At 42.7% G+C, this 26484-nt stretch overlaps 1 protein-coding gene across 1 annotated transcript in view; it reads left to right on the top strand.

Annotated features, from left to right (window-relative positions):
• The window catches only part of LOC129824478 (insulin receptor-like), a 90285-nt gene that overhangs the window by 9281 nt on the left and 54520 nt on the right, over positions 1–26484 (top strand). The window contains exon 2 of the mRNA XM_055884181.1: positions 12898–13458. Within this exon, the coding sequence (XP_055740156.1) occupies positions 12898–13458 (561 nt within the window). The remainder of the gene's footprint in view (positions 1–12897; positions 13459–26484) is intronic.

Genomic DNA, 26484 nt, shown 5'->3' with positions numbered 1-26484 from the left:
AACAGTTAGGGATCCATTGTAGTGTTGCATGGTAAACCGGTACCAAAACGTTGCCACCATTTTAGAATACCGTTTCGTTTGATACTACTGACTTTTTCGACCCTAAAATTCGTAAGAACAGGCTGGCGCCTGTTTATAAAATGTTTATAAAGTCAGTTTTGTTAATAAATTCAGTCAACAACAAAAAAGCAACAGCAACTCGCCTGTATGCGCCCATTCACTAATGTCTATTTCACTTTCATGTGTATATCACATGTAGCAGCTGTAATCAGCCAGCTACATACCCTACCAGCAATCACTCACAGGTTCTCTCCGTCCTCTCTTCCTGCGCCTCTATGCCATTTGGTTTTAAAATATCATTTGCCATGATGTCAAGCAGGGATGCAGACCCTGATGTTCTTCTGCTACATGTACATTTGATAGATTGGAGCAGTGTGCAGAGCGAGCAAAGTTGAAACGTTGCATCATTTCCTCACCTGGTATAACCAAGAGCACAGGCCTTTCTGAGTAGGCTTTGCACGTTCGCTGTCACACAGTGTCAGAGAGAGAAAATAGAGCACAGTACTTTTACAGCAATGGAAAACGGCTCGTCTCTAGGGCACACCATTAACAAAAGATGATGACCCGTATTACCAGAGCGACCTTTTACAAATTCGCACGCATTTTCTATACTTTTACAAACAGCTGTTTTAAACTGTTCCCGGGTGGCTAATTATTGATTTGATAACAAACAACCTTGTTCAGTCATGTTACCTAACTAGCTAACAACCTGTTAAAGGAAAGATTCACCCATTTTTTTACCCATTTTTGTTCTATCGTTTTTCTATCTCTGAGCGATGTTCTATCGATTCCCGGAGTCATTTCATGTATATTTGAGCTATTGCCTGTCAAGCAGGCAGGAATACAGCCGGTATGACGAGTTTTGCATCGATACACATGAAAACATGAAATGACCCCAGGAGTCGATAGAATATCGCTCAGAGATGCAAAAAAAACTATATATAACATTCAAAATGGGTGTTTTACGTTGCGTAATGTGAAAAAGGATATGTGAAAGGTAGTGCAGCTGGTGAGTTTGAGGAATGACGGAAGTACAGTGCATTCGGAAAGTATTCAGACCCCTTGACTTTTCCACATTTTGTTACATTACAGCATTATTCTGGGGCGGCAGGTAGCCTAGTGGTTCGAGCGTTGGGCCATTGAGCATTAACCAAAAGGTTGCTAGATCAAATCCCTGAGCTGACAAGGCAGTTAACCCACTATTCCTAGGCCTTCAATGTAAATAAGTGTTCTTAACTGACTTGCCTAGTTAAATAAAGGTTTTAAAAATGTATTTAAATTGTTTTTCACGTGTCAAATACAATTTGAATTAATTTGACGGGAACAAAGCAAAAATGCAATGGAACTGGCTTCGAGGTCCAGAGTTGAGTTTGAAGGTCCGAGAGGCACAGTTCCCGAAAAGCAATTATTCATCAATCGCCATCTAGTACCTTTTTAATACATTATAGAGAATTTTTTAGAACATCGTAGGCATAGTTGATCTCAGACTACGGTTAATACCGCTAATCCTTGTTAAGAGCCCGCTAGTAATTATTCAAAGTGCCTTTACTGTTCTGTGGTCTGAAACCTGAAATCTGTCTATTGTTGGTAGCGTACTGGTTAGAGCGTTGGGCCAGTAACCGAAAGGTTGCTAGATCGAAACCCCAAGCTGACAAGGTAGAAATCTGTTGTTCTGCCCCCAGAGCAAGGCAGTTAAGCCACTGTTGCCCGGGCGCCAAAGACATGGATGTCGATTTCAGGCAGCTGCACCTCTCTGATTCAGAGGGGTTGGGTTAAATGCGGAAGACACATTTCAGTTGACGACATTCTTGGTATGGATTACATCACGCGCCGCTGCAGCCAATTGTCTGGTCCGCTGGTGCCTCCCTGATCTTAGCTCCGGCGGCATATGTTGGAAAACAATAAACCAACGAGCCACCTAGTAAAACCTTGAAACGGGAAGTGTTGCAATAGCTGCTGGGTGTTTGTGTTCTTCCTGAGGCCACACTCGTGTAGGAGTGAGAGGCGTGTGAGGCCCAGGGAGAGGTTTGTGTCCCAAATGGCACACTATTCGTATGTAGTGGATGACTTTGAGCTGTAGTGTAGGAGGGAGAGTAGAGGGAGACGCGCACTCACACACATCTGGACAGTGCCCTTGCACCCTCCGCCTGTTGTCTACTCTTTCCAGAACAAGGGCATCAAATTAACTGTGTGGTCAACCTACCGTTTCATTTTCACTTAACCTTTATTTATACAGGTTAGTCTAATTGAGATTTAAGTATATATTTTTTTACAGTGAGACCTGTACCGTGTTTATGGAACCAGGCATGCAGCCAGTGTGGCCAGTGGATGAATTCACCAGCCACTCAGACTATGTACTGTATGTAACTTCATACCAGCCATCATACTATCTATATACATTCGTAGTAGATGTAGGCAAGTATCTACATGCACTACATAAGAGTGCTGATGTAGGAGTTTTCTTGGTGATTAGGTGTGTTGATTAGGTGAGTGTCAGAAGTGAATCAGAAGCGCCATAGCCGCCCTTATGTAGTTGGCTTGTGTTTTTTCTTTTTTTGTCTCTTTTTCCAGGAGGATCATGTCAGGACCACTGTGCAGCTGCAGCTCCCCTGCATATTTGGGGGTTTTCATGTTCCGAAGTGTCATTTATATTCTGTAATATTATTAGTATTCTGCAAAACCTTATCAGACAGTTTCGTAATGTCTCTCGACTTCACCTTTTTAGAAATAGCTTGTTCAATGACAGAGCTTTTTGTCCTCTTTCTAATCACAGACAATTGGAACCTACATTCTCAATTGACTTTAATGATTCTAGAATTGTAGTCCAGGTTCTAGAATGACCTGTATCTCCAGACAGCAGATTGTAATGGACAAAGTGGTTATTTTCCTATTAGTTTTGCTAAAGTTTAATGTGCTATTTCAACAGATCAGTTTGCTCCAGCACCTACAGAGTTAACCTCTCACAGTCTACAGTAGATTACTGTTTAGGAATATACCATTATGTGTTAGTTTCTGATTCACAAAGGTATTATTTCATTACTTGTTATTGCTGTGTTATATGATCCATTGTTGGCAATTCAGTGGTTTGCTCCAGCACCTACAGAGTTAACCTCCCAGCAAGACTGTCCTATGACTCAATCCTGACCTTTGATGTTAACTCTCTGCCTGTTGTTGATCACCTCTGTTATTTCTTCATACACGGGAGAGGTGGTACAAACAACAATTAAAGCCAATTATGTTTTAATTCCTTTTCCTTTGCATGGGGATTCTGCTGTTTTAAAGAATATTTACATTTAACATTTAAGTCATTTCGCTGACGCTCTTATCCAGAGCGACTTACATTTTACCTTTTTATTTTTTATTTAACTAGGCAAGTCAGTTAAGAACAAACTCTTATTATCAATGACGGCCTAGGAACAGTGGGTTAACTGCCTTGTTCAGGGGCAGAACGACAGATTTGTACCTTGTCAGCTCGGGGATTTGAACTTGCAACCTTTCGGTTACTAGCCCAACGCTCTAACCACTAGGCTACCCTGCCGCCCCAGAATAGAACTACATCATAGTTAGCCCCTTTCTCCAACTCTCCTAATGGCTGTTAGACTCTGTCAGTGGTGGTGTGAGATGTTATTGATCAGTGGAAATCTTCAGTCGTGATCCTTTTGTAGATTATACAGTACCTCCGAGGCACAGACTTATCTCCATGTGTCTCTGTGAGTTAGTCCAGCAGCCCCGGTGTCTGTCTGCCTGCCTGCCTGTCCGTGTGTGTGGCTGGTTTCCATGGTAACTCCATCGGTTTGCGTGATGTTCCCAAAACATCTCCTCTTTGTTTTTTTCCCCCCAAGTTGATAGGAAGGACTCTTAACAGCTAGGTTGCTCCCCAAATGGCACCCTATTACCTATGGGTCCTGGTCAAAAGTAGTGCACTATATAGAGAATAAGGTGCCATTTGAGCTGAGGCAGCCCTAGACTAGACTACCTGTGGTGTTATGGATGGAATAGGATACCCCTCGACTGTTCATGAACTCTCTTACATCTGTGACGGTTGTCCCTGTTCTCCCTGTTTGTGTTCTACACCGTTGTGACATCAGAGGTATTATTTGTTTGCATCAATGTTCAGTCATAGCAAAAACTCAGTCATCATAGATTCTGGTACAGGTGAATCATGATTTGTCTCTGGAGAGTAACCAGATTTCTACAGATGGGCATATATGATGAAAGCCTAACCACCACACTCAGCCACTGCTGTGTGGTAGGGTTGAACATTTTCCTGGTATTTTACAAATGTTCCATCCCGAGAATAAATCACTTTGCGATCTACCTAAACCAACCATGTTTTTAGTGCCGTTAAATTGGATAATTAGTAATGAGGCAAATAGCAGTACTTTGGCTGTTTTTTTTAGTTTTAAAACGTTTTCTTTTGTGAAACGCACCAAACAAGCTGTCGATCTAACCCTCAATGGATACAGGGATCCCCGATATCATACACAAGCGATGTCCTGCTTAATCTCTGGCCCTTTGCTGCAAGTCTACACTGCAATGGAATACCACCATCATTACAATCAACCTGTTCCCAAGGATTCTAAACCAAGGAAGGGTGGGAGTAGAGGAGGAATTTGGAATCGGATGAAAAAAACAGCCCTTCAGAACACCTCATCCATCTATTATGCATGGCAATGTAGAAAGCATAAGGAATAAGACTGAGTTACGGGCTTGTACCCAATACATCTGAGTACCGACGATCCTGCTTGATCTGTCTGAGACCTGGTCTACGGATCAGGACCCCGACACTGTTGTGGAGCTGCATGGCTACACAATTGTTAGAATGGACCGAAACATCAACTCTGGTAAGAGAAATGGTGGTGGAGTTTGTGCATTCGTCAATGAGAAGTACTGCAATCCTGCCTGTCTTACAACTAAGCACAAGGTCTGTACGAAAGATATCGAACTCCTTGCTCTTAACCTACGGCCATACGACCTGCCACAGGAAATAAATCGGCCGATTTATTTATTGTTTCCATCGACGACTCCGCTGACACGCTCATAGCTGCCGACTTGATTCATGACCTTGTATCCCAGGCTGAGACCGAGTCACCTGAAGCAGTAAAACTAATCATGGGAGACTTTAACGTGTGCAATCTATCTCAACATCATATCAGCAATATGTTACCTACCCGAACTGAAGCCTGTCTGGACCTCTGTTCTGGTAACATCCCAGGTGCGTATTTTTCCAAGGCACTACCCAGTCTTGGGGGTTGGGATCATAACATGGTTCTGCTCATCCCAGTCTTCAAAGTGCGTCGGCATCGAGAGAAGGCTAAAAAGGTAAGAGATTAAAAGCTGGACTCCTGAAGTGACTGAAGGCTGCTTACTTTTGCTGTGGCTTAACCAACAAGGCTTGTAATTTAGCAATTTTATTGATATTTACAGATGGCATACACGTTTCTTATTAAGGCACATGAAAGTTCACATGTTCGAGAAGTCATTTCTACCACAAACACATTTTGATGATTTTTTATTTATTTTTTACGTTCAAACGGCTCGGCTCTCCTGTGAAGTCGTGACTTGCGACATATGCCTAGTTTCCTGAATCGCGGCATTTGTGGGTATGCTTGTAGTCATTAAACTGGGGAGTTTTCAGAATAAAAAATTAACGGAATGGAGCTAAGCACCGGCAAAAAATTTGAGGAAAACCTGGTTCCATTTGCTTTCGACCAGATACTGGGAGATGAATTCACTTTTCAGCAGGAGCTCTAACCTAAAACACAAGGTCAAATCTAAACTGGAGTTGCTTACCAAGAAGATGGTGAATGTTCCTAAGTGACCGAGTTAAAGTTTTGTCTTAAATCTGGTTGTCTAGCAATGGTTTTCTGGAAATGATCAACAATTTGAGAGAGCTTGAAGAGTTTTGAATAAGAATAATGGGCAAATGTTGCACAATCAGGGTGTAGAAAGCTCCACCTTCGTAGGTGGTTTGAAGTCGGATACAAATCTGATTCCTGGCCATGAACGGTCAAATCTGATTTATTTGAAAGTCTTCTTACCATTTTGATTTTGAACATTCAAAGCAACTGGGAAACATCCATGGCAGGCATTGTCACCTTAGCTTGCTACGTAACTTCTGAGTGATAGGAAGCACGAGCACCACCACCAATCAGCCTACACCACTGCACACAGACCTGGCGTTACTGTGACAACTACTTTAGCCTTGTTTGCAAATGACTGCTACCTGAACAAACACACACATCCTATTTGGTCACATGCAACTTGCTATTTGGACAGTCCGTAGTCCAAAACAGATTTGAAAAACAAAACTCATTTGAGCATTAAGGCCTGCAGTGCCAAGCAGCATTGTAAGGCTGCGTAGTGACACTGACTTGACCAAAGCCCAGCTCAGTTGACCCAAGCCCAGCTCAGTTAATCCCTACCATTGTGACGCTGAGTTGTCATAATGCTTCAGCAAATGTACATTACACCAGGGGTGTTGATAGACACAATGTAAGTAACCTAATGTATGTCCCTCTAACTGCCCTGAATGCCTCTGCTGATCCTACAGCTATCGCATGCAGTAATCATGTGCCTATGAACCAGATTTATACTGTTAGCACTGAGGCGGTGTGCCCTAGTAGGAAGTCTACTGTGTGCAGCTCACCCTGCACTAACATAAATAACATGAGCATATCTACTTCTGCTATGCTTCCCAGTAAAGCAGCGAAAACAAGTAAGCATCCCAGAAGAGAAGTGCTCAAATTAGCCCACGTTAACATATGTAGCTGAAGAAACAAGGTTAATGAAATCAATAATTTGCTAGTAACAGATGACATTCATATTCTGACAATCTCTGAAACTCACTTAGATAATACCTTTGATACAGTGGTAAGCAATACAAGGTTAACACTTTTACAGCAAATATAGAAATGCCAATGGTAGCGGTGTTGCTGTTTATATTCCGAACCACATTCCTGTAAATCTCAGAGGAGGATTACTGTTGAAGTAATATGCTACAGGTGCCTCACCTAAAGCCTATTCTTGTGGGAAACTGCAATAGACCACCAAGTGCTAACAGTCCGTATCTGGATAACGTGTGAAATGCTTGATAATGTATGTGATAGCAACAGAGGTATATTTTCTGGGTGATTTTTAAATATTGACTGGCTTTCATCAAGCTGCCCACTCAGGAAAATGCTTCAAACTAACCAGTGCCTGCAACCTGGTTCAGGTTATCAATCAACCTACCAGAGTAGTTACAAACAGCACAGGAATGAGATCATCAACATGTATTGATCTCATCTTTACCAGTGCTGCAGACATCTGATGTAGTGATCACAATATAGTAGCCATATCTATGAAAAAACAGAGATCCAAAGGCTGGGCCTAATATGGTGAATAAGAGGTCATACAACACGTTTTGTAGTGATTCCTATGTTGTTGGTGTAAAGAATATGTGTTAGTCCGTGGTGTGTAATGAGGAGCAAACAGACCGATGCACTAGGCACATTTTATGAAATGTCTTATTCCAGCTACTAATAAGCACGCACCCATTAAGAAAATGGCTGTGAAAGCGGTTAAATCTCCGCGGATTGACGAGTGTCACGTTCCTGACCTTATTTCCTTTGTTTAGTTGGTCAGGACGTGAGCTGGGTGGGTGTAGTCTATGTTTTGTGTTTCTATGTTGGGTTTGTTGTTTGGCCTAATATGGTTCTCAATCAGAGGCAAGTGTTTTGCATTGTCTCTGATTGGGAACCATATTAAGGTAGCCTGTTTTCACTGTTTGTTTGTGGGTGATTGTTTTCTGTCTTTGTGTTCTGCACCAGATAGGACTGTTTTCGGTTTTCACATTTATTGTTTTGTAGCTTGTAGTGTTCTCGTTCTTATTCTTTATTAAACATGTTGAACACTAGCCGCGCTGCGATTTGGTCCTCTCCTTCATCCCAGGAAGAAAGCCGTTACAACGAGGAATTAAAAAATTGTATGTTTGAGAGGGATGAGGCAAAAGGAATGGCAAATAAGTCTGTCTGCACAACCGATTGGCAAACCTATTGCAAATTGAGAAGTCATGTGACGGAACAGAATAAAAAGAAGAAGCTACACTGAAACAAAGATGAATGATAGTAAAAAGCTTTGGACCACCTTAAATTACATTTTGGGACAAAAGGCAAACTCCGCTCCATCGTTCACCGACTGATATTGCCAACTACTTTAATTGTTTTTTTCATTGGTCAGATTAGCAAATTTAGTCATGACATGCCAGCAACAAACTGACACTACACATCCAAGTATATCTGACCAAGTTATGAAAGACGAGCTTTGTCATTTTGAAATCCGTAAAGTGAGTGTGGAAGAAGTGAAAATAAATATTGTTGTCCATCAACAATGACAAGCCACCGCAGTCTGACAATTTGGATGGAAAATGACTGAGGATAATAGCGGACGATATTGCCAATCCTATTTCCCATATTTTCAATTTAAGCATACAAGAAAGTGTGTGCCCTCAGGCTTGGAGGGAAGTAAAAGGCATTCCGCTACCTAAGAATAGTAAAGCCCCTTTTACTGGCTCAAATAGCCGACCAATCAACCTGTTAGCAACCCTTAGTAAACTTTTGGAAAAAATTGTGTTTGACCAGATACAATGCTACTTTACAGTTAACAAATTGACAACAGACTTTCAGCAAGCTTATATGGACGGACATTCAACAAGCACAGCACTTACACAAATGACTGATGTTTGGCTGAGAGAAATTGATGATAAAAAGATTGGGGGCTGTTTTGTTATGTTTCAGTGTGGCTTTTGACATTATCGATCATAGTCTGCTGCTCAAATCCATTTGAATCCCACTTTGTAACACAACAAAACGTGGAAAAAGTCAAGGGGTGTGAATACTTTCTGAAGGCACTGTATATAGTGCACAACTTTTGACCGGGGCCCAGGCTGGACTGTTCCAGTTATCAACACTTATTACTATCACCACACTGGACTGTATTAGATTCTCAATTAGTAATGCCTGGCTCTGGCTGAATGAGATGTCCATCCCAAATGGCATCCTGTCCCCTATGTAGTGTACTATGTTGGGAATAAGGTGCCACTTAGGACACGACCAGCCTGGTCAAACGCAAGGTAGTGCACTGTAAAGGGAATAGGCTGCCATTTAGGACGCAAACAGTGTCCACACTCCACAGCACACTACTGGGAGCTGTTTGTACTCTGGTTCCCTCGCTGCTCCTTGGGGTCATTTACTGTTCCGTCCGGTGTGTATCTCTGTCGGTTTGGGTCATCTTACTGCCACCCTGTCATCTTACCGCTTCAGTCCATCTGCCTCGCTCTCTCTCTCTCTCTCTCTCCCTGTCTCTCGCTCTTTTTCTCTCTTGCTCTCTCTATCTCATACTCTCTGAGAGGGGCTCTCACGATGGGTGATGATTTGGGGTGTTTGTGTTGGATATCTTAATTGGACACCACGGCCCACTATAGTTGTTAGTAAGACTTGTTCTTATACCTCTACTTTATATCTGTGTAGTAACAATGCAATTACTGTAGTAATAACATTTGATTAACATGTTATTAGTCTTTAGTCATTGCTTAATGGAAGGATTGTTCCTTATTCCAGTTGTGCAATAACAAAACTCCCATTACAATGCATTTACTAAATGAGGCTACTCTGTAACAATGGCATAGTAAAGTTGTTCTTACTGTAGCTAGTAATTACAGTGTTACTACTCGGGTGTAGTCAGAGCAGCAACAGTGATCATGACAGATCAACACGATCCGGAAACGTCTCGTTTGGAAATAAGTGTTGCAATGACAGGTTTCAGAGTGCGTACAGTATGTTTCAATGTTTTCCCCACACAGACTGTCTCTTTCTTTCTCCCGCAATTCAATTAGGCCGTCATTGTAAATAGGAATCTGTTCTTAACTGACTTGCCTAGTTAAATAAAGGTCACATTTAAATAAATATCAAGAGCTCTTTCCATGACATAGACTGACCAGGTGAAAAGATACGATCCCTTATTGATGTCACTTGTTACATCCACTTCAATCAGTGTAGATGAAGGGGAGGAGACGGTTTAAGGAAGGATTTTGAAGCCTTGAGACAATTGAGATGTGGATTGTTTCAATTGGGGGATGCTGCAACTCAATATTAGGAAAGTGTTCTTAATGTTAGTTTAGACTACTTTAATAGTGGATTAGGTCTACTCTATACAAAATTAGCATACCCCCTGAGTCTCTTCCCTGTTTCAAACCTGGTAGTTTGGCTGATGGGACTACCAGCTCTCTGTAACCTAGAGAGCCAAATTTACACTGAAGAAAAAATATAGATTCAATTTCAAAGATTTTACTGAGTTAGTTCATATAAGGAAATCAGTCAGTTGAAATACATAAATCAGGCCTTAAACGGGACCTTAAAATAAAAAAAGGTAGGGGTGTGGATCACAACCTGTCAGTGTCTGGTGTGACCACCATTTGCCTCACGCAGCGCAACATATCTCCTTTGCATAGAGTTGTTTAGGCTTTTAATTGTGGGCCATGGAATGTTGTACCATTACTCTTCAATTACACTGCGAAGTTGTTGGAGATTGGCGGGAACTGGAACACGCTGTCGTACACATCGATCCAGAGCATCCCAAACATGCTCAATGGGTGAAATATCTGGTGAGTATGCAGGCCAGAGAACTGGGACATTTTCAGCTTCCAGGAATTGTGTACAGATCCTTGCGGCATGGGACCGTGCATTATCATGCTGAAACATGAGGTGATGGAGGTGGATGAATGGCACGACAATGGTACTCAGGATCTCATCACGGTATCTCTGTGTTCAAATTGGCATCGATTTAAAATGCAATTGTGTTCATTGTCCGTAGCTCATGCCTGCCCATAACATAACCCCACCGCCACCATGGGGCACTCTGTTCACAACGTTGAAATCAACAAACAACTCGCCCACACGTCACCATACATGGTGTCTGCCATCTGCCCGGTACAGTTGAAACTGGGATTCATTCGTGAAGAGCACAGTTCTCCAGCGTGCCAGTAGTCATCGAAAGTGAAATTAGCTTCCCTGATATGGTTTCTGACAGTTTGTGCAGAAATTCTTTGGTTGTGCAAACATCGTTTCATCAGCTGTCTGGGTGGCTGGTCTCCAATGATCCCACAAGTGAAGAACCCAGAGGGCTTGGGCTGGCGCGGTTACACGTGGTCTACAGTTGTTAGGCCGGTTGTACCTAATTCTCTAAAACGGCGTTGTAGGTGGCTTATGGTAGAGAAATTAACATTGAATTCTCTGGAAACAGCTCTGGTGGACATTTCTGCAGTCAGCATGCTAACTTCACGCTTCCTGAACTTGAGACATCTGTTGCATTGTGTTGTGTGACACAACTGCACATTTTAGAGTGTCCCGAGCACAAGTTGCACCTGTGTAATGAACATGTTGTTTAATCAGCTTATTGATATGCCACACCTGTCAGGTGGATGGATTATCTTGGCAAAGGAGTGATGCTCACGAAGATAAAACATTTGCTTGAAAGTAAGCTTTTTGTGCATATGGAACATTTCTGGGATATTGTTTTTGAGCGCATGAAACATGGGACCAACACTTTTTACATGTTGCGTTTTATATTTCTGTTCAGTGTAGTTACTTAAATTACAGCCTCCAGCCCCATGCCAAATAAGTGTAAAGTTGTCAGTTGTGGTAACAGAGCTTACTTACTATTGGAATAAAATGTGGGAAGCAACCAATGACAGCGGCCCCTAGTAGAATAGAGCTTACAGCCAATGACAGTGCTCAATACTAGAATGTGGGTAATAACAGCCAATGATGGCGCTCTATATTATAATGTGGGAAACACCCAGATATGTGGTTGCTGACCCAACTGTCTGCAGAGAGGCATGGGTTTCATCAAACCAAGATACTGTAAATACATAACCACATATTTTGATGTGAAATAGTTTTTTCTCAAACCAGACTATTTTAGTCTATTTTTATTCTAGGCCTTGGTCTCTTTGCCCTAAAACTGGTTTTGCAATGAAGGTTAGATTAAATATTACACAATTCACTTACTCTGAACTATGCATAGCGTACTGGACAACCATTTCATGAAGTAGCTGTTTGATAGATCAAATCTATTGTATTTAACCCTGAATCAATGTTGGTCAGTTAAGAATAATTTCCCCTTTGCAGAAATAATGAGCTGGCAAAGATATCATCAAAATTCTTATTAATTAGGCTACATATAGCATCTTAATCAGACTTATGTGGCTATTGCTTGGGTTCACTGTCTACACTCATCTTAATTCACATTCGATACTACACAATAATCGCCCCTGAGGGGGTAAGTACAAAAGCTGTATTGAATTGAAATGAAGATATGTAGAAGTGAGTTGGGGCCTATGAAGGTGTTCTTAATTGAACTTAGTAGGCTGTAGCAAGCAAAATTAACAATAGCCTACTGCGGTTTATTTCTTGAAATGGTTGAATGTAATTTATAAAAAGCTCAAGTCTTGGGGATATGATACAATACAAAGCCCGAACTAATCATTCAACTTATGTGCTTAAAATAAATAAAACATCTTCCCAGGAAGTAAAAAATAACATTGCATGAATAGTGTGCATGAATAATGTGCTCACTCAGATTATTCCGCATAAGTGGTTTGTTGTTGAATCTTCTTTAATGAAGTCCATAGAATTTAGATGGACAACACACCAAAAAATATGCAGACCAATAAATGTCTTGACGGAATGTTTTTGATGTGCAATACTATCGTTGCCAGAATCCCATCTCTAATCAGTTTGCCTCCTCCCCTCCACTTTTCTCTCCTCTCTTCCATTCCCCTCTCCTTCACCCCTGAAGTCTCCCCTGGAATCTGCTCCAGTAAGGACATCCGGAACAACGTGACCAACCTGCGCTCCCTGGAGAACTGCACAGTGATCGAGGGCCACCTGAAAATCATCCTCATGTTCAAGACCAAGCCCGAGGACTTCAGGGGCCTAAGTTACCCTAAACTGACCGTGGTCACAGACTTCCTCCTCCTGTTCAGGGTCTACGGCATGGAGAGCCTCAAAGACCTCTTCCCTAATCTCACTGTGATCCGAGGTAACAACCTATTCTTCAACTATGCTCTGGTCTTCTTTGAAATGCTGCAGCTCAGGGATATCGGCCTCCATAGCCTGATGAATATCACTAGAGGAGCGGTGAGAATCGAGAAGAACCCAGACCTCTGCTACCTCTCCACCCTGGACTGGTCCAAGATCCTGGACACGGTGGAGGACAACTACATCGTGGCCAATAAGAATGACCGGGAGTGCGGGGACGTGTGTCCTGGGGCGGCCAAGGGGAAGACCACCTGTCAGCAGACCACCATCAACGGCCTCTTCAACGAACGCTGCTGGACGCACAAGCACTGCCAGAGAAGTAAGTCACTGGGTTCTTATTTAGTTCCCCCTTTATTTAATCAGGACGTACCAATGAGGGCAGAAGACCTCTTTTACAAGGGAGACCTGACTGTCTTTGGTTCTTAGTCATTTCTTTGTACGATAGAAGGAGTGTTTGTATTTAAATGCATGTACAAATTGCACACTAGGATAGATGTTTCCTTGTCTGCGGTTATTCCATGTCTTGGATACTCGCTCTGTTTTTTTCCTGCCATAGCCTCAATTTGGGATAAGACCCACTGCCGTGCACAGGGCTTTAATGTGTCCCGATTATTTATGTTTTAGTGTTTTGCTATTTATAAGTGAAATTAGATCAGGGATCTTATCTGATTGAGGTGAATCTGGAAGGGGAGAGGGCGGGCAGGGGAAAGAGAGGGGAAAAAGAGTGGGGGAAGTGTGAAAGAGAAATCGAGAGTGGGGAAAGTGTGTGTGAGAGAGAGAAGGAGCTCTCAGGTTGCAGTGATGTCACTTAACATTCAAAGACCTGGTCTCCAGGGGAGTCAGATTAAGGATTAAGAGTTGTTAGAAAGCGAGAGTGGAGTGTGTGTGTGCGTCAGACGGAGTGTCGTAGTGTTGTCTGTGCGTCAGACGGAGTGTTGTAGTCTTGCCAAGACACTTACTCACTCACTCGTGTCCTTTAGCGTAGAAAGTCCAGCTGCAGAGCCAAGAAGTCATATGCTAACTATTAGGGGTGTAACGGTACCGTTCGGTATGGGGGGCCTCAGTTCGGTCCGCACTGTGAACCCGAATGAATACATAAAAAAAAACACTAAGCCTATTGGCTATGCCTACGCTGTGTTGTAGGCCTATGCATCTTGAATAAATATGAGCTGAAAAAACATTGAGGCTATTCCGTTAAAACAACTAGAGCCTGTGCGCCCGTTGTACTTCAAATTCAAATCTTAATTGGCGCATTTCAAACTGTCCTTTTGTGAGGCACAGCCAGGAACTAGTTCTGTGCGATGGTGAGTGGTGGGGTCGATAAACCAGAATTGGAGGATCCTCCATCATCGTTTAAATCTACAGTTTGGAGACATTTTGGCTTCCCAGTAGATTACAACTGCGATGGACAGAGAGTAGTGGATAAAACGTTAACAGTATGTCGCTCAATGGCCTTTGCAGCTGCCAACACCTCAAATATGTTGACACATTTAAGCCGACATCACCCCAGTATACCGGAACAAGAGTAGAAACGCAAAGAAACAACACAACACCGTCCCCCTCTGCATTTAAGCAGCACTTGGCAGCTGATTCTTACATGACCAAAGAAATTAAAGGAGTGATAGGTAGGGCTGTTTATATTTTTACAGTCTTTGGTTTATAGCCGAGGATATGCGAACGTTTTCGGTGGTCGAGAATAGGCGGTTTCAGCACCTCGTGAAAGTGCTTGGGCCACGTTACAAACTTCCCCTCTTGCACCCGTTTCAGCAAACAGGTAGTACCCACTCTATATAAGCAGGCCAAAGCCGATGTTTTCAATGAATTGGCCAATGCACTCTGTGTTGAGCTTACTTAACAGCGACAGCCCGTCACATTACCCCAGAGTGGGAGATGTACTGTGCTACAGACACGCCCCCCTTTATGAAAGTCACAAGTGCACATCTGGCACTGAAGGAGTCAGGGTCATGGTGCGATTGTAACTAATGTAGAAGTGGGAATTTACCACATATGGCTGGGAAATATCTACTTGAACAGCTCCAACTGGTAATTACTAATGAGAAACTCCTCCGGAGCGCCCACTTCACCCACATGGTGACCTACTAAGGAAATGGCCTCTAAAACAGCATTTTCAGCAGTTAAATGCAACAACAAAACCATTTTTATAAAAAGCAATCTATTTGTGTTTTTATTTTATTTTTTACTATAACTTATTTACAATCATGATGGTTGTACTTAATTTATGATTGACGCAGCTTATTAGCCAATCAGTGTTTCTCGACGAGTACAAATCACATGAACGCATCCAACTGGTATTTACGACTTCACGTCTGGTAAATTCCCGCCTCACATGGTTACAAATGCAGCATCAGAGTGGAAACTTGAGAGGCCCAACCTAACAATCCTGTCGCAACAGACAATGCTAGGAACACTGTGAATGCTGAACATTGTGAATAGCATTTCATTTGACTGCTGTACTGAAACCGAACCATGACCTCAAAACCGCAATACGTACCGAACCGTGTGTTTTGGTGAACCGTTACTAACTGTGGTTGAGTAAAGTAGGCTGAGTTCAGGTTGTATGTCAAAACGTTAACCATGCTCCCGAGCCCTGGGTTTGATGCAATGCAGTCTGTGTGATTGTTCTGCTAGACCTGAGAGTGTTGTCTCAGCCCCGTCACACATGACATGTAGAGAGACGCGGGCGCCTCTCTACACACACACACACACACACACACACACACACACACACACACACACACACACACACACACACAGGTGACAATTTTTTACCAACTACTTCTCTGATAGAGTTCAGTGTGTCAAATCGGAGGGCCTGTTGTCCGGACCTCTGGCAGTTTCTATGGGTGTGCCACAGGGTTCAATCCTCGGGCCGACTCTTCTCTGTATACATCAATGATGTTGCTCTTGCTGCTGGTGATTCTCTGATCCACCTCTACGCAGACGACACCATTCTGTATACTTCTGGCCCCTCTGGACACTGTGTTAACTAACCTCCAGACGAGCTTCAATGCCATACAACTCTCCTTCCTTGGCCTCCAACTGCTCTTAAACGCAAGTAAAACTAAATGCATGCTATTCAATCGATCACTGCCCGCACCTGCTCGCCCGTCCAGCATCACTACTCTGGACGGCTCTGACTTAGAATACGTGGACAACTACAAATATCTAGGTGTCTGGTTAGACTAAACTCTCCTTCCAGACTCACATTAAGCATCTCCAATCCAAAATTAAATCTAGAATTGGCTTCCTATATCGCAACAAAGCATCCTTCACTCATGCTGCCAAACATACCCTTGTAAAACTGACCATCCTACCGATCCTCGACTTCGGCAATGTCATTTACAAAATAGCCTCCAATACCCTACTCAATAAATTGGATGCAGTCTATCACAGTGCCATCCGTTTTGTCACCAAAGCCCCATACACTACCCACCATTGCAACCTGTACGCTCTCGTTGGCTGGCCCTCGCTTCATACTCGTCGCCAAACCCACTGGCTACAGGTCATCTACAAGTCTCTGCTAGGTAAAGCCCCGCCTTATCTCAGCTCACTGGTCACCATAGCAGCACCCACTCGTAGCACGCACTCCAGCAGGTATATCTCATTGGTCATCCCCAAAGCCAATTCCTCCTTTGGTCGTTTTTCCTTCCAGTTCTCTGCTGCCAATGGCTGGAACGAACTGCAAGAATCTCTGAAGCTGGAAACACTTATCTCCCTCACTAGCTTTAAGCACCAGCTGTCAGAGCAGCTCACAGATTACTCCACCTGTACATAGCCCATCTATAATTTAGCCCAAATAACTACCTCTTCCCCTACTGTATTTATTTATTTTGCTCCCCATTATTTATATTTCTACTTTGCACATTCTTACACTGCAAATCTACCATTCCAGTGTTTTACTTGCTATATTGTATTTACTTCGCCACCGTGGCCTTTATTTTGCCTTTACCTCCCTTATCTCACCTCACTTGCTCACATTGTATATAGACTTATTTTTCTACTGTATTATTGACTGTATGTTTTGTTTATTTCATGTGTAACTCTGTGTTGTTGTATGTGTCAAATTGCTATGCTTTATCTTGGCCAGGTCGCAGTTGCAAATGAGAACTAGCCTACCTGGTTAATTTAACCTCTCTGGGATAGCGGGACGCTTGCGTCCCAACTGGCCAATAGCCTGGGAAAATGTAGAGCGCCAGATTCAAAAAAAATTATATAAAATCAAACTTTCATTAAATCACACATATAAGATACCAAATTAAAGCTACACTCGTTGTGAATCTAGCCAACATGTCAGATTTCAAAAAGGCTTTTAGGCGAAAGCATAAGATGCTATTATCTGATGATAGCACAATGTCAACAAAGAGAGTGTAGCCAATTTCAACCATGCCGGCGCTACTCAAAACGCAGATATAAAATATGTTGGCACTCCAATATGTCCCATAAACATCACAAATGGTCCTTTTGTTCGATTAATTCCGTCCATATATATCCAAATTGTCCATTTATTTGGCGCCGTTGTACCAGAAAAAAACAGCGTCCAATTTGCGCAAAGTCACGACAAAATATCTAAAAAATTACCTCTAAACTTTGCCAATACATTTCAAAGTACTTTTGTAATACAACTTAAGGTATTTGTAAACGTTAATAATCGATCAAATTGAAGACGGGTCAATGAATAACCTATTTCCATACACTGGTGACATCCAGTGGAAGCAGTAGGAACTGTGAGTATAGTGATTCGAATTCTGGCCTGCCCATAACTCATTGAACAGACAGTGACAAAAAAAAAAAAAAAGTCCTCAGGGTTTTGCCTGCTACATAAGTTATGTTATACATACAGATATGATTCAAACAGTTTTAGAAACTTCTGAGTGTTTTCTATCCAAATTTACTAATAATATGCATATATTATATTCTGGGGATGAGTAGAACGAAGTTGAAATTGGGCACGCTATTTTTCCCTAAGTGAAAACTCTGCCCCCTATCCTAGAGAAGTTTTAAATAAAGGTGAGAAAAAAAATGACACTAATTCTCTAGCTCTATTTCATTGGGCCCCCTATAAGGGCTTTGGTCAAAAGTAGTATACTATATAGGGAATAGAATGCCATTAGGGGCACACCCTGCCTGCTGCTGAGGCCCGTTCTCCTTCTGAAGTGGGTTTGTGGTGAAACCAGGAGCCCACCCATTCCACATTCACACAGTTCAATCAGCTTTCAGTCTGAGTTCGGAGAAGAATGTAACATGGGTATTACTGAACCCCCTCTCTCCGCTCTGCCTGCCTGGACTGCAGCATTACGTAACACACTGTAGAACGAACACACACACACACACCTACTCACTCAAGGGTTTTTCATTATTTTTACTATTTTCTATATTGTAGTACTTGGTAACTAAGTGTTAAATGAATCGAAATATATTTTAGATTTGAGATTCTTCAAAGTAGCCACCCTTTGCCTTGATGACAGCTTTGCACACTCTTGGCATTCTCTCAACCAGCTTCACCTGGAATGCTTTTCCAACAGTCTTGAAGGAGTTCCCACATGCTGAGCACTTGTTGGCTGCTTTTCATTCACTCCGTGGTCCAACTCATCCAAAACCATTTGATTTGAGGTCGGGTGATTGTGGAGGCCAGGTCATCTGATGCAGCACTCCATCATTCTAAATCTTGGTAAAATAACCCTTACACCGCCTGGAGGTGTATTAGGTCATTGTCCTGTTGAAAAACAAATGATAGTCCCACTAAGCCCAAACCAGATGGGATGTGTGCCTTGAGTTCTAAATTAATCACAGATGGTGTCACCAGCAAAGCACTCCCAATCCATAACACCTCCTCCTCCATGCTTTATGCTGGTAAATACACATGCGGAGATGATCCGTTCACCCAACCGCGTCTCACAAAGACACGGCGGTTGGAACCAAAAATCTCCAATTTGGACTCCAGACCAAAGGACAGATTTCTACCGGTCTAATGTCCATTGCTCGTGTTTCTTGACCCAAGCAAGTCTCTTCTTATTATTGGTGTCCTTTAGTAGGGGTTTATTTACAGCAATTTGACCATGAAGGCCTGGTTCACACAGTCTCCTCTGAACAGTTGATGTTGAGATGTGTGTGTTACTTGAACTCTGTGAAGCATTTATTTGGGCTGCAATTTCCGAGGCTGGTAACTCTCATGAAATGATCCTCTGCAGCAGAGGTAACTCTGGGTCTTCCGTTCCTGTGGCGGTCCTCATGAGAACCAGTTTCATCATAGCGCTTGATGATTTTTGCGACTGTATTGACTAACCTTTGAGTCTTAAAGTAATGATGGACTGTCGCTTTGCTTGTATTAGCTGTTTTCGACATAATATGGACTAATATAATAATATAGCCATGCATTATCGTGCTGAAACATGAGGTGATGGCAGTGGATGAATGGCATGACAATGGGTCTCAGGATCTCGTCATTGTATCTCTGTGCATTCAAATTGCCATCGATAAAATGCAATTGTGTTCGTTGTGCGAAGCTTATGCCTGCCCATAACATAACCCCACCGCCACCTTGGGGCGCTCTGTTCACAACGTTGACATCAGCAAACAACTCGCCCACACGACACCATACACGCTGTCTGCCCTCTGCCCGGTACAGTTGGAATCGGGATTCATCTGTGAAGAGCACACTTCTCCAGCATGCCAGTGGCTATTGAAGCTGAGCATTTTCCCCCTGAAGTCGGTTACGACGCCGAACTGCAGTCAGGTCAAGACCCTGGTGAGGACGACTAGCAAGCAGATGAGCTTCCCTGAGACGGTTTCTGACAGTTAGTTCAGAAATTCTTTGGTTGTGCAAACCCACAGTTTCATCAGTTGTTCGGGAGGCTGGTCTCAGATGATCCCACAGGTGAAGAAACCGGATGTGGAGGTCCTTGGCTGGCGTGGTTACACGTGGTTTGCGGTTGTGTGGCCGGTTGGACATACTGCCAAAATCTCTCAAATTGTGTTACGGTAAAGAAATAAAAAATTTAATTATCTGGGAACAGATCTGGACATTCCTGCTGTCAGCATGCCAATTGCACGATCCCTCAACTTGAGACATCTGTGGTGTTGTTTGACAAAACTGCACATTTTTGTGGCCTTTTTATTGTCCCCAGCACAAGGTGCACCTGTGTAATGATCATGCTGTTTATTAATTAGCGTCTTGATATGCCACACCTGTCAGGTGGATGGATTATCTTGGCAAAGGAGAAATGTTCACTAACAGGGATGTCAACAAATTTGTGCACAAAATTTGAGCGAAATAAGCTTTTTGTTTATATGGAACATTTCGAGGATCTTTTATTTCAACTCATGAAAAGTGGGACCAACACTATACATGTTGCGTTTATATTTTTGTTCAGTATATTTAAGAAAAGTCCAGGACTGATGGGGCATGACATTAAAAATTGCAGAGTAATAAAACAATTAGTCATGAGCAGTCCAAATGACCGCCTTAGCGCTTCTAGTGGTGACTGTTCCATGGGGTTTCTTTCAGAATGTCTTTGTTCTGGTGTAATAATCTCATTGCGGTAGTGACTACTGAGCCATGCTGTGCTGTGGTGTTGCATGACAGTCTGTCTTTCATAGGGGATTGAGCACCACAGCTTCTGTACAGCAGCCGGCCTTTAATGTACTTTAGTCAAATGGCATCCTATCCCCTATATAGTGCACTACTTTTGACCAGAGCCAAAAGTAGTGCACTACATAGGGCAAAGGGCCACAGCCCAACAATGAGACTCCAGCTAAATGAGTGTGAGCTGACTGAGCCAGAGGTTCCCAGGAGACTGGTATTTGACACGCATTATAAAATGATCTTCATTATCTTCCCCTCAGAGAAGATTACACACACACACACACACACACACACACACACACACACACACACACACACACACACACACAGCTGTCAGGGAGGGAGGAAAAGATAGTGGGTGAGGGGGAGAGAAAGAGAGGGAGGAGAACATATACGGAGAGAGTAGCAAGTAGCAGCCTGTGTTCCAGTGTTATGGTTGGTCTTCCAGTGTTACGGTTGGTGTTACGGCTGGTGTTCCGGTGTTATAAATGTGGTCCATATTTGATTAACTCGAACAGCAGGGTGCTTTACAGAATGACTTCTCTCTCGCTCGCTCGCACGGACCCTAAGAGCTGTTGCAATGTTGGCTGGGTGTTATGTTACAGTCTTGATGTGTTGGTGAGTCCAGAAAGAGTTAGGTGAGGTCAATGGTGGTCATAAATATAGGCCTATGGATGGTCCAAATTTACCCTAATGGACGTCGCATACACTTGCCTCCATCAGGGGCCTGTAGGCTGGTCAGGGATGGTCTGGGACACTACGAATTTCCTGACTGCTAACACACACACACACACAGCTGAATTTGTCCATTGTTTTTTCTAGCTGCTAGATAACAGCAGAGTAGCACGGTGGTGTAGGGGTGGATGTGTACACACCACTGCCTGCCCCCCCCCCCCCCCCCCCCTCCAGTGGTAGGCTGTGTGTACTGATGTGTGCATGTGTATGTTTTTGTCTATATGTCTGTGTCCACGTGCGTGTGTTCGTTGTGTGTGACACCTCTCTCCCCTGTGGCCGGCGGTGGTCTCCACACATCCCAGTCAAGTCTGTCCGGCACAAAGTCCATCTCCTCCTGGAACAATAGCAGTCCGAGTTCACAGAGTGTTCTATGCACGATTGTTTCCTGTCTTTGTGAGGCCAGTCCCTGTCCAAGGTTATGGATGGCCCCATGGGGCCGAGTGAGGGCCATCTCTCTCTCGCTCCGCATTGATGTTGCCGTGCCGACTCTTTTACAACAAACACTGCCGCCACGTGACCTTGTGTCTTGAAAAGCAATGTATCTTCCTTTTGAAAAAAACTGATTTGGAGGGAATCAAGGGATTGTTAGCCTAATTATTGGGTGTTTACCTACAGTAGCTCCTTGGTCTAAGGAAGGCCTTGTCTCTTTGATTTGTTTCTGACATGTGGAGCTCTGGTGAGAGGTGAGCCAATTTCAACAGCTCTGCCAGGCAAGATGGAATGTGTGTGTGTTCATTAACCTGCCTGCCGCAGTGTTGCCGACTCATCCTCCTAAAACAGGATATGTGTTCGAAAGCCAAGCCAGCCCTGTCCAAGTCAAATCAAACTTTATTTGTCACACGCGGCCGACTACAACAAGTGTAGACTTTACCGTGAAATGCTTACTTACAAGCCCTTAACCAACAGTGCAGTTCAGGATGAAGAAAATATTTACCAAGTAGACTATAATAAAAAGTAACACAATAAGAATAACATTATGAGGCTATATACTGGGGCCACCGGTACCGAGTCAGTGTGTGGGGGTACAGGCTAGTTGAGGTAATCTGTACATGTAGGTGGGGGCGAAGTGACTATGCATAGGTAACAAACAACCAGTGAGAAGCAGCAATGTACAAAATGGAGGGGGGGGGGGGGTCTATGTAAATTGTCCAGTGGCGAGTTTATGAATTGTTCAGCAGTCTTATGGCTTGTAGGTAGAAGCTGTTGCGGAACCTTTTGTTCCGAGACTTGGCGCTCCATGCCACGATGTGAATCACTCTCCATTTTCTTGAACTCTTGTAGAACTCAAACTAACTCTTCAAAGAACCTTTCTAAACCTTTTGAAAACTGCCTGCGGAATAAGAAGGGTTCCATGTGATTTTGATTGACGGGTTTAATCCGTTGTAATTGTTTGTGGCAAACAACTTCGGCTGCTCAGTTCTGCGGAAAGAAAAACATGTCAGGCTGGAGTGGATAGATACACTGCTAGGAACAACAGGATTGATACAGAGCCAGGTAACAAGCTGAATGACTGGATGCTGCATTAGATACGCCCTGATGAAGCTTGACTGAGACCCAAAAGTTGGTTAAAAGAATCCATTAAATTGTTGGAAGCATCAATATTACCTATGTGCAAGTGCATGCACCTGGTAGCATGTTATGGTGTGTGAGTTTACTTTCTTGTGTTAGAAACACCACCAGGTAGCCTACAAGCCGACTGACTGGTGCATTGGATACACCACCAGCAGTTAACAAGCCAGTGTCATGACTCTCTCTCCTTGGTGAGGATCAAAGGTGCCAGATCAGCTTGGCACATTGCGGACAGGTAGCCCAAAGGTGAAGAGAGAGGGAAGTTGGGACAGTTTTTTTATGACTTAAAAACTGGTCGTAAATAACTTGCAGAAACTCTCCCTTTGGTTTTTTAGTATGAGAAGGGAAAGAAATCCCTGTGTTACAGAGAAAGTCTTACCCAAAACAATGAACACTGGGAAAATATATTTCAACATCTGAATGTTGGGAATGATGAGAGATGGAATATGGAAAATGATTGTCTATTTTGTGATGTCATTAAAAGTGATAGAAAGATGTCGTAACGGGAACATTGTAACTTGAAGAGCTTGTACACGGTGTATATCAGTTTTACATCTTGTTAATACAATATGAAGAACAATTCAACTATTTTTGAAAATATAAAAATGCCATTTTAGCCTTCCAAATTAGAAATTGTATTTCACACAAACTTGTGCCCAGTCAGTAGCCACACCCAAGTGAGCTCAGAGTTTGTGTCAACATGACGGAATGCCCTCCAAGGCCAGAGTGCTTAAAAGGACTTGCTAACGAAGTTTACATTAGATCAAAACATGCCGGGTTGCTGCCGGCATGTACAGTGGTCCTAGTTGTACCCTGAATAATTAACCATTGAGACCAGAGAACGTGAGGCCGTGGTCGACACGTTGAAATGGTAGGAAACTTTGTAAACCAGACCAAAACATGCACCGTCTGCAGCTGAGCATGCAAAGTAGTCTAGGACATTTGACCAAAGAAGAGAGGGAAGAACAGATCCCTCTGAACTCTGTGTGGTATATCTGAAGTATATCCTAACGAACACTCCAGAACAAAAGAAGCCTACAACTAAGAAGGACATTGTGACCTATGGTGGACAACCAGAGAATTACATCTAACCACTTCCCATAGAACCATCGAGTTCAATAGCGAGAGGACAGACATCTTTGCATAAATATATACATTGCATTTCTTTATCGAATGAGCGGTTGTTCATGTGCAAAGTATTCATATTCCCGTGAGCGTAGCTTCCAAATGTATGTACGATAAGTTGACTCTCTTTGTCTCTCCCTCTCCTTGCATAACCCTCCCTTTCCATTGTGTAACCGAACAGTCATGCTTTTGTTAGTCCACTATGGATCTGTTTTAATTGTATTATGTACATTTGAAGTCGGAAGTTTACATACACTTAGGTTGGAGTCATTAACTCGTTTTTCAACCACTTCACAAATTTCTTGTTAAAGCTTGGTCGCAAATTGGTCTTCCAAATGGACAATGACCCCAAGCATACTTCCAAAGTTGTGGCAAAATGGCTTAAGGACAACAAAGTCAAGTTATTGGAGTGGCCTGACTTCAATCCTATAGAGAATTTGTCGGCAGAACTAAAAAAGCAAGGAGGCCTTCAAACCTGACTCAGTTACATCAGCGCTGTCAGGAGGAATGGGCCAAAATAATTAAATAATTTAAAGGCACTGCTACCAAATACTAATTGAGTGTATGTAAACTTCTGACCCACTGGGAATGTGACGAAATAAATGAAATCTGAAATAAATCATTCTTTCTACTATTATACTGACATTTCACATTCTTAAAATAAAGTGGTGATGCTAACTGACCAAAAACAGGGAATTTTTACCTTCATTAATTGTCAGGAATTGGGAAAAACTGAGTTTAAATGTATTTGGCTGAGGTGTATGTCATCAAAAACTTATGCTGTGTGTGTTTACGTATTCTATTCTATGCTGATTTAGTTAGTTCGTAAATAAATCATTAAGCCAATTTGTGTATCGCTGATTCATCACTTAGGGTTCGTGCAGATATCCAAGAATTGTGCGACGTTCATAGTGAGACTGATGAGGTAATAATTAATAATTGGCTGCTATCGAAGTAAGAGATATTTATATATTTTTAGAGTTTAAGTCAGGAGATGGTAACTCGTTAAATAACTTTTCCTGTGGTGCCCCAAATTCCTAATGAGTTAATTGTTACATGATTAATTAACCGTTGTAGGTAATTATTCGATAAATAGCAGTCATCACATTATTGATAGTCACGACACCAGAAACATTAAACAACTGTTGTTCCCCAGTAGTCCTAGAAAGAGGAGCACCATTTAGGGCTCCCGAGCAGCGCAGCGGTCTAAGGCACTGCATCTCAGTCCTAGAGGCATCACTACAGACCCTGGTTCGATCCTGGGCTGTATCATAACCGGCCGTAATTGGGAGTCCCATAGGGCGTTGCTCATTTGGCCCAGCGTCGTCAGGGTTAGGGTTTGGCCGGGGTAGGCCGTCATCGTAAATTAGAATTTGCTCTTAACTGACTTGCCTAGTTAAATACATGTATTTTAGTAATGTGCCTTCATGGTTCACTACACTGTGTAGGAGGTCATATCCAAACGGCTGTCTCCTCTCCTTTCGGGAATCAAGCGGATTTGTCGAGCTCTGGCGCGTTTTCCCCCTTAGTTGGTGTGAACACTACCCGAACTCGGGAGCGCACTAAACAACACGCTGGGGTTCCCTCAAAAAGGGTGGTCTCGGTCCAATTCCATTTGTACCTTATTGTGGTTCGCTGCAGATGAAAACGCAGTCCAGACCAAAGAGGCAAACAGTATTATTGGTTGTTTGACTGCAAGCATTTAATGAAATGCAAGTAGTACCATAACTTGATAACTCTGAAACATTCTGTGAGTAGTAGTGCATTTATGAGTGCATCTGATGCAGATTAGGGGAGACGGAGGCTATATTTATTTATTTAACCTTTATTTAACCAGGAAGGGCTCATTGAGATTTAAAATCTCTTTTTCAAGAGCGTCCTGGCCAAGATAGGCAGCACCAAGTCATTACAAAAATGACAGACAGACAACATGAAAAACTACAAGTAATCTAGTAAAAATCATAGAATTCACAAGCGTATAACAAAAATCAAAACCAGCAAATTTAAAAACATTGACAGGTCAGGGAATCAGTCTCAAGATCATTCATCAGTGATTTAGAAATACCAATCGGGACAAGTTCTTCCAGTTTAAAAGTATTTTGTAAGGCGTTCCAAGACGATGGCACAGAGTACATAAAAGCCATTTTACCAAATTCAGTTTGGACATTTTGGAACAGTTCGCAGGATAAAGTCCAGTGAACGAAGAGTACCCACCACATTTCTGAACAATAAAAATGTCCAAATAAAAAGGAAGTAAACCCAAAATGGCTTTATAAATAAAAGTATGACTGAGCCTACGAGTGACTAGAGAAG

Source organism: Salvelinus fontinalis, chromosome 26, assembly GCF_029448725.1.
Source record: "Salvelinus fontinalis isolate EN_2023a chromosome 26, ASM2944872v1, whole genome shotgun sequence".
Classification (NCBI taxonomy): Eukaryota; Metazoa; Chordata; class Actinopteri; order Salmoniformes; family Salmonidae; genus Salvelinus; species Salvelinus fontinalis.
The sequence above is the reverse complement of the archived record's forward strand: the minus strand, read 5'-3'. Positions and strand labels throughout refer to the sequence as shown.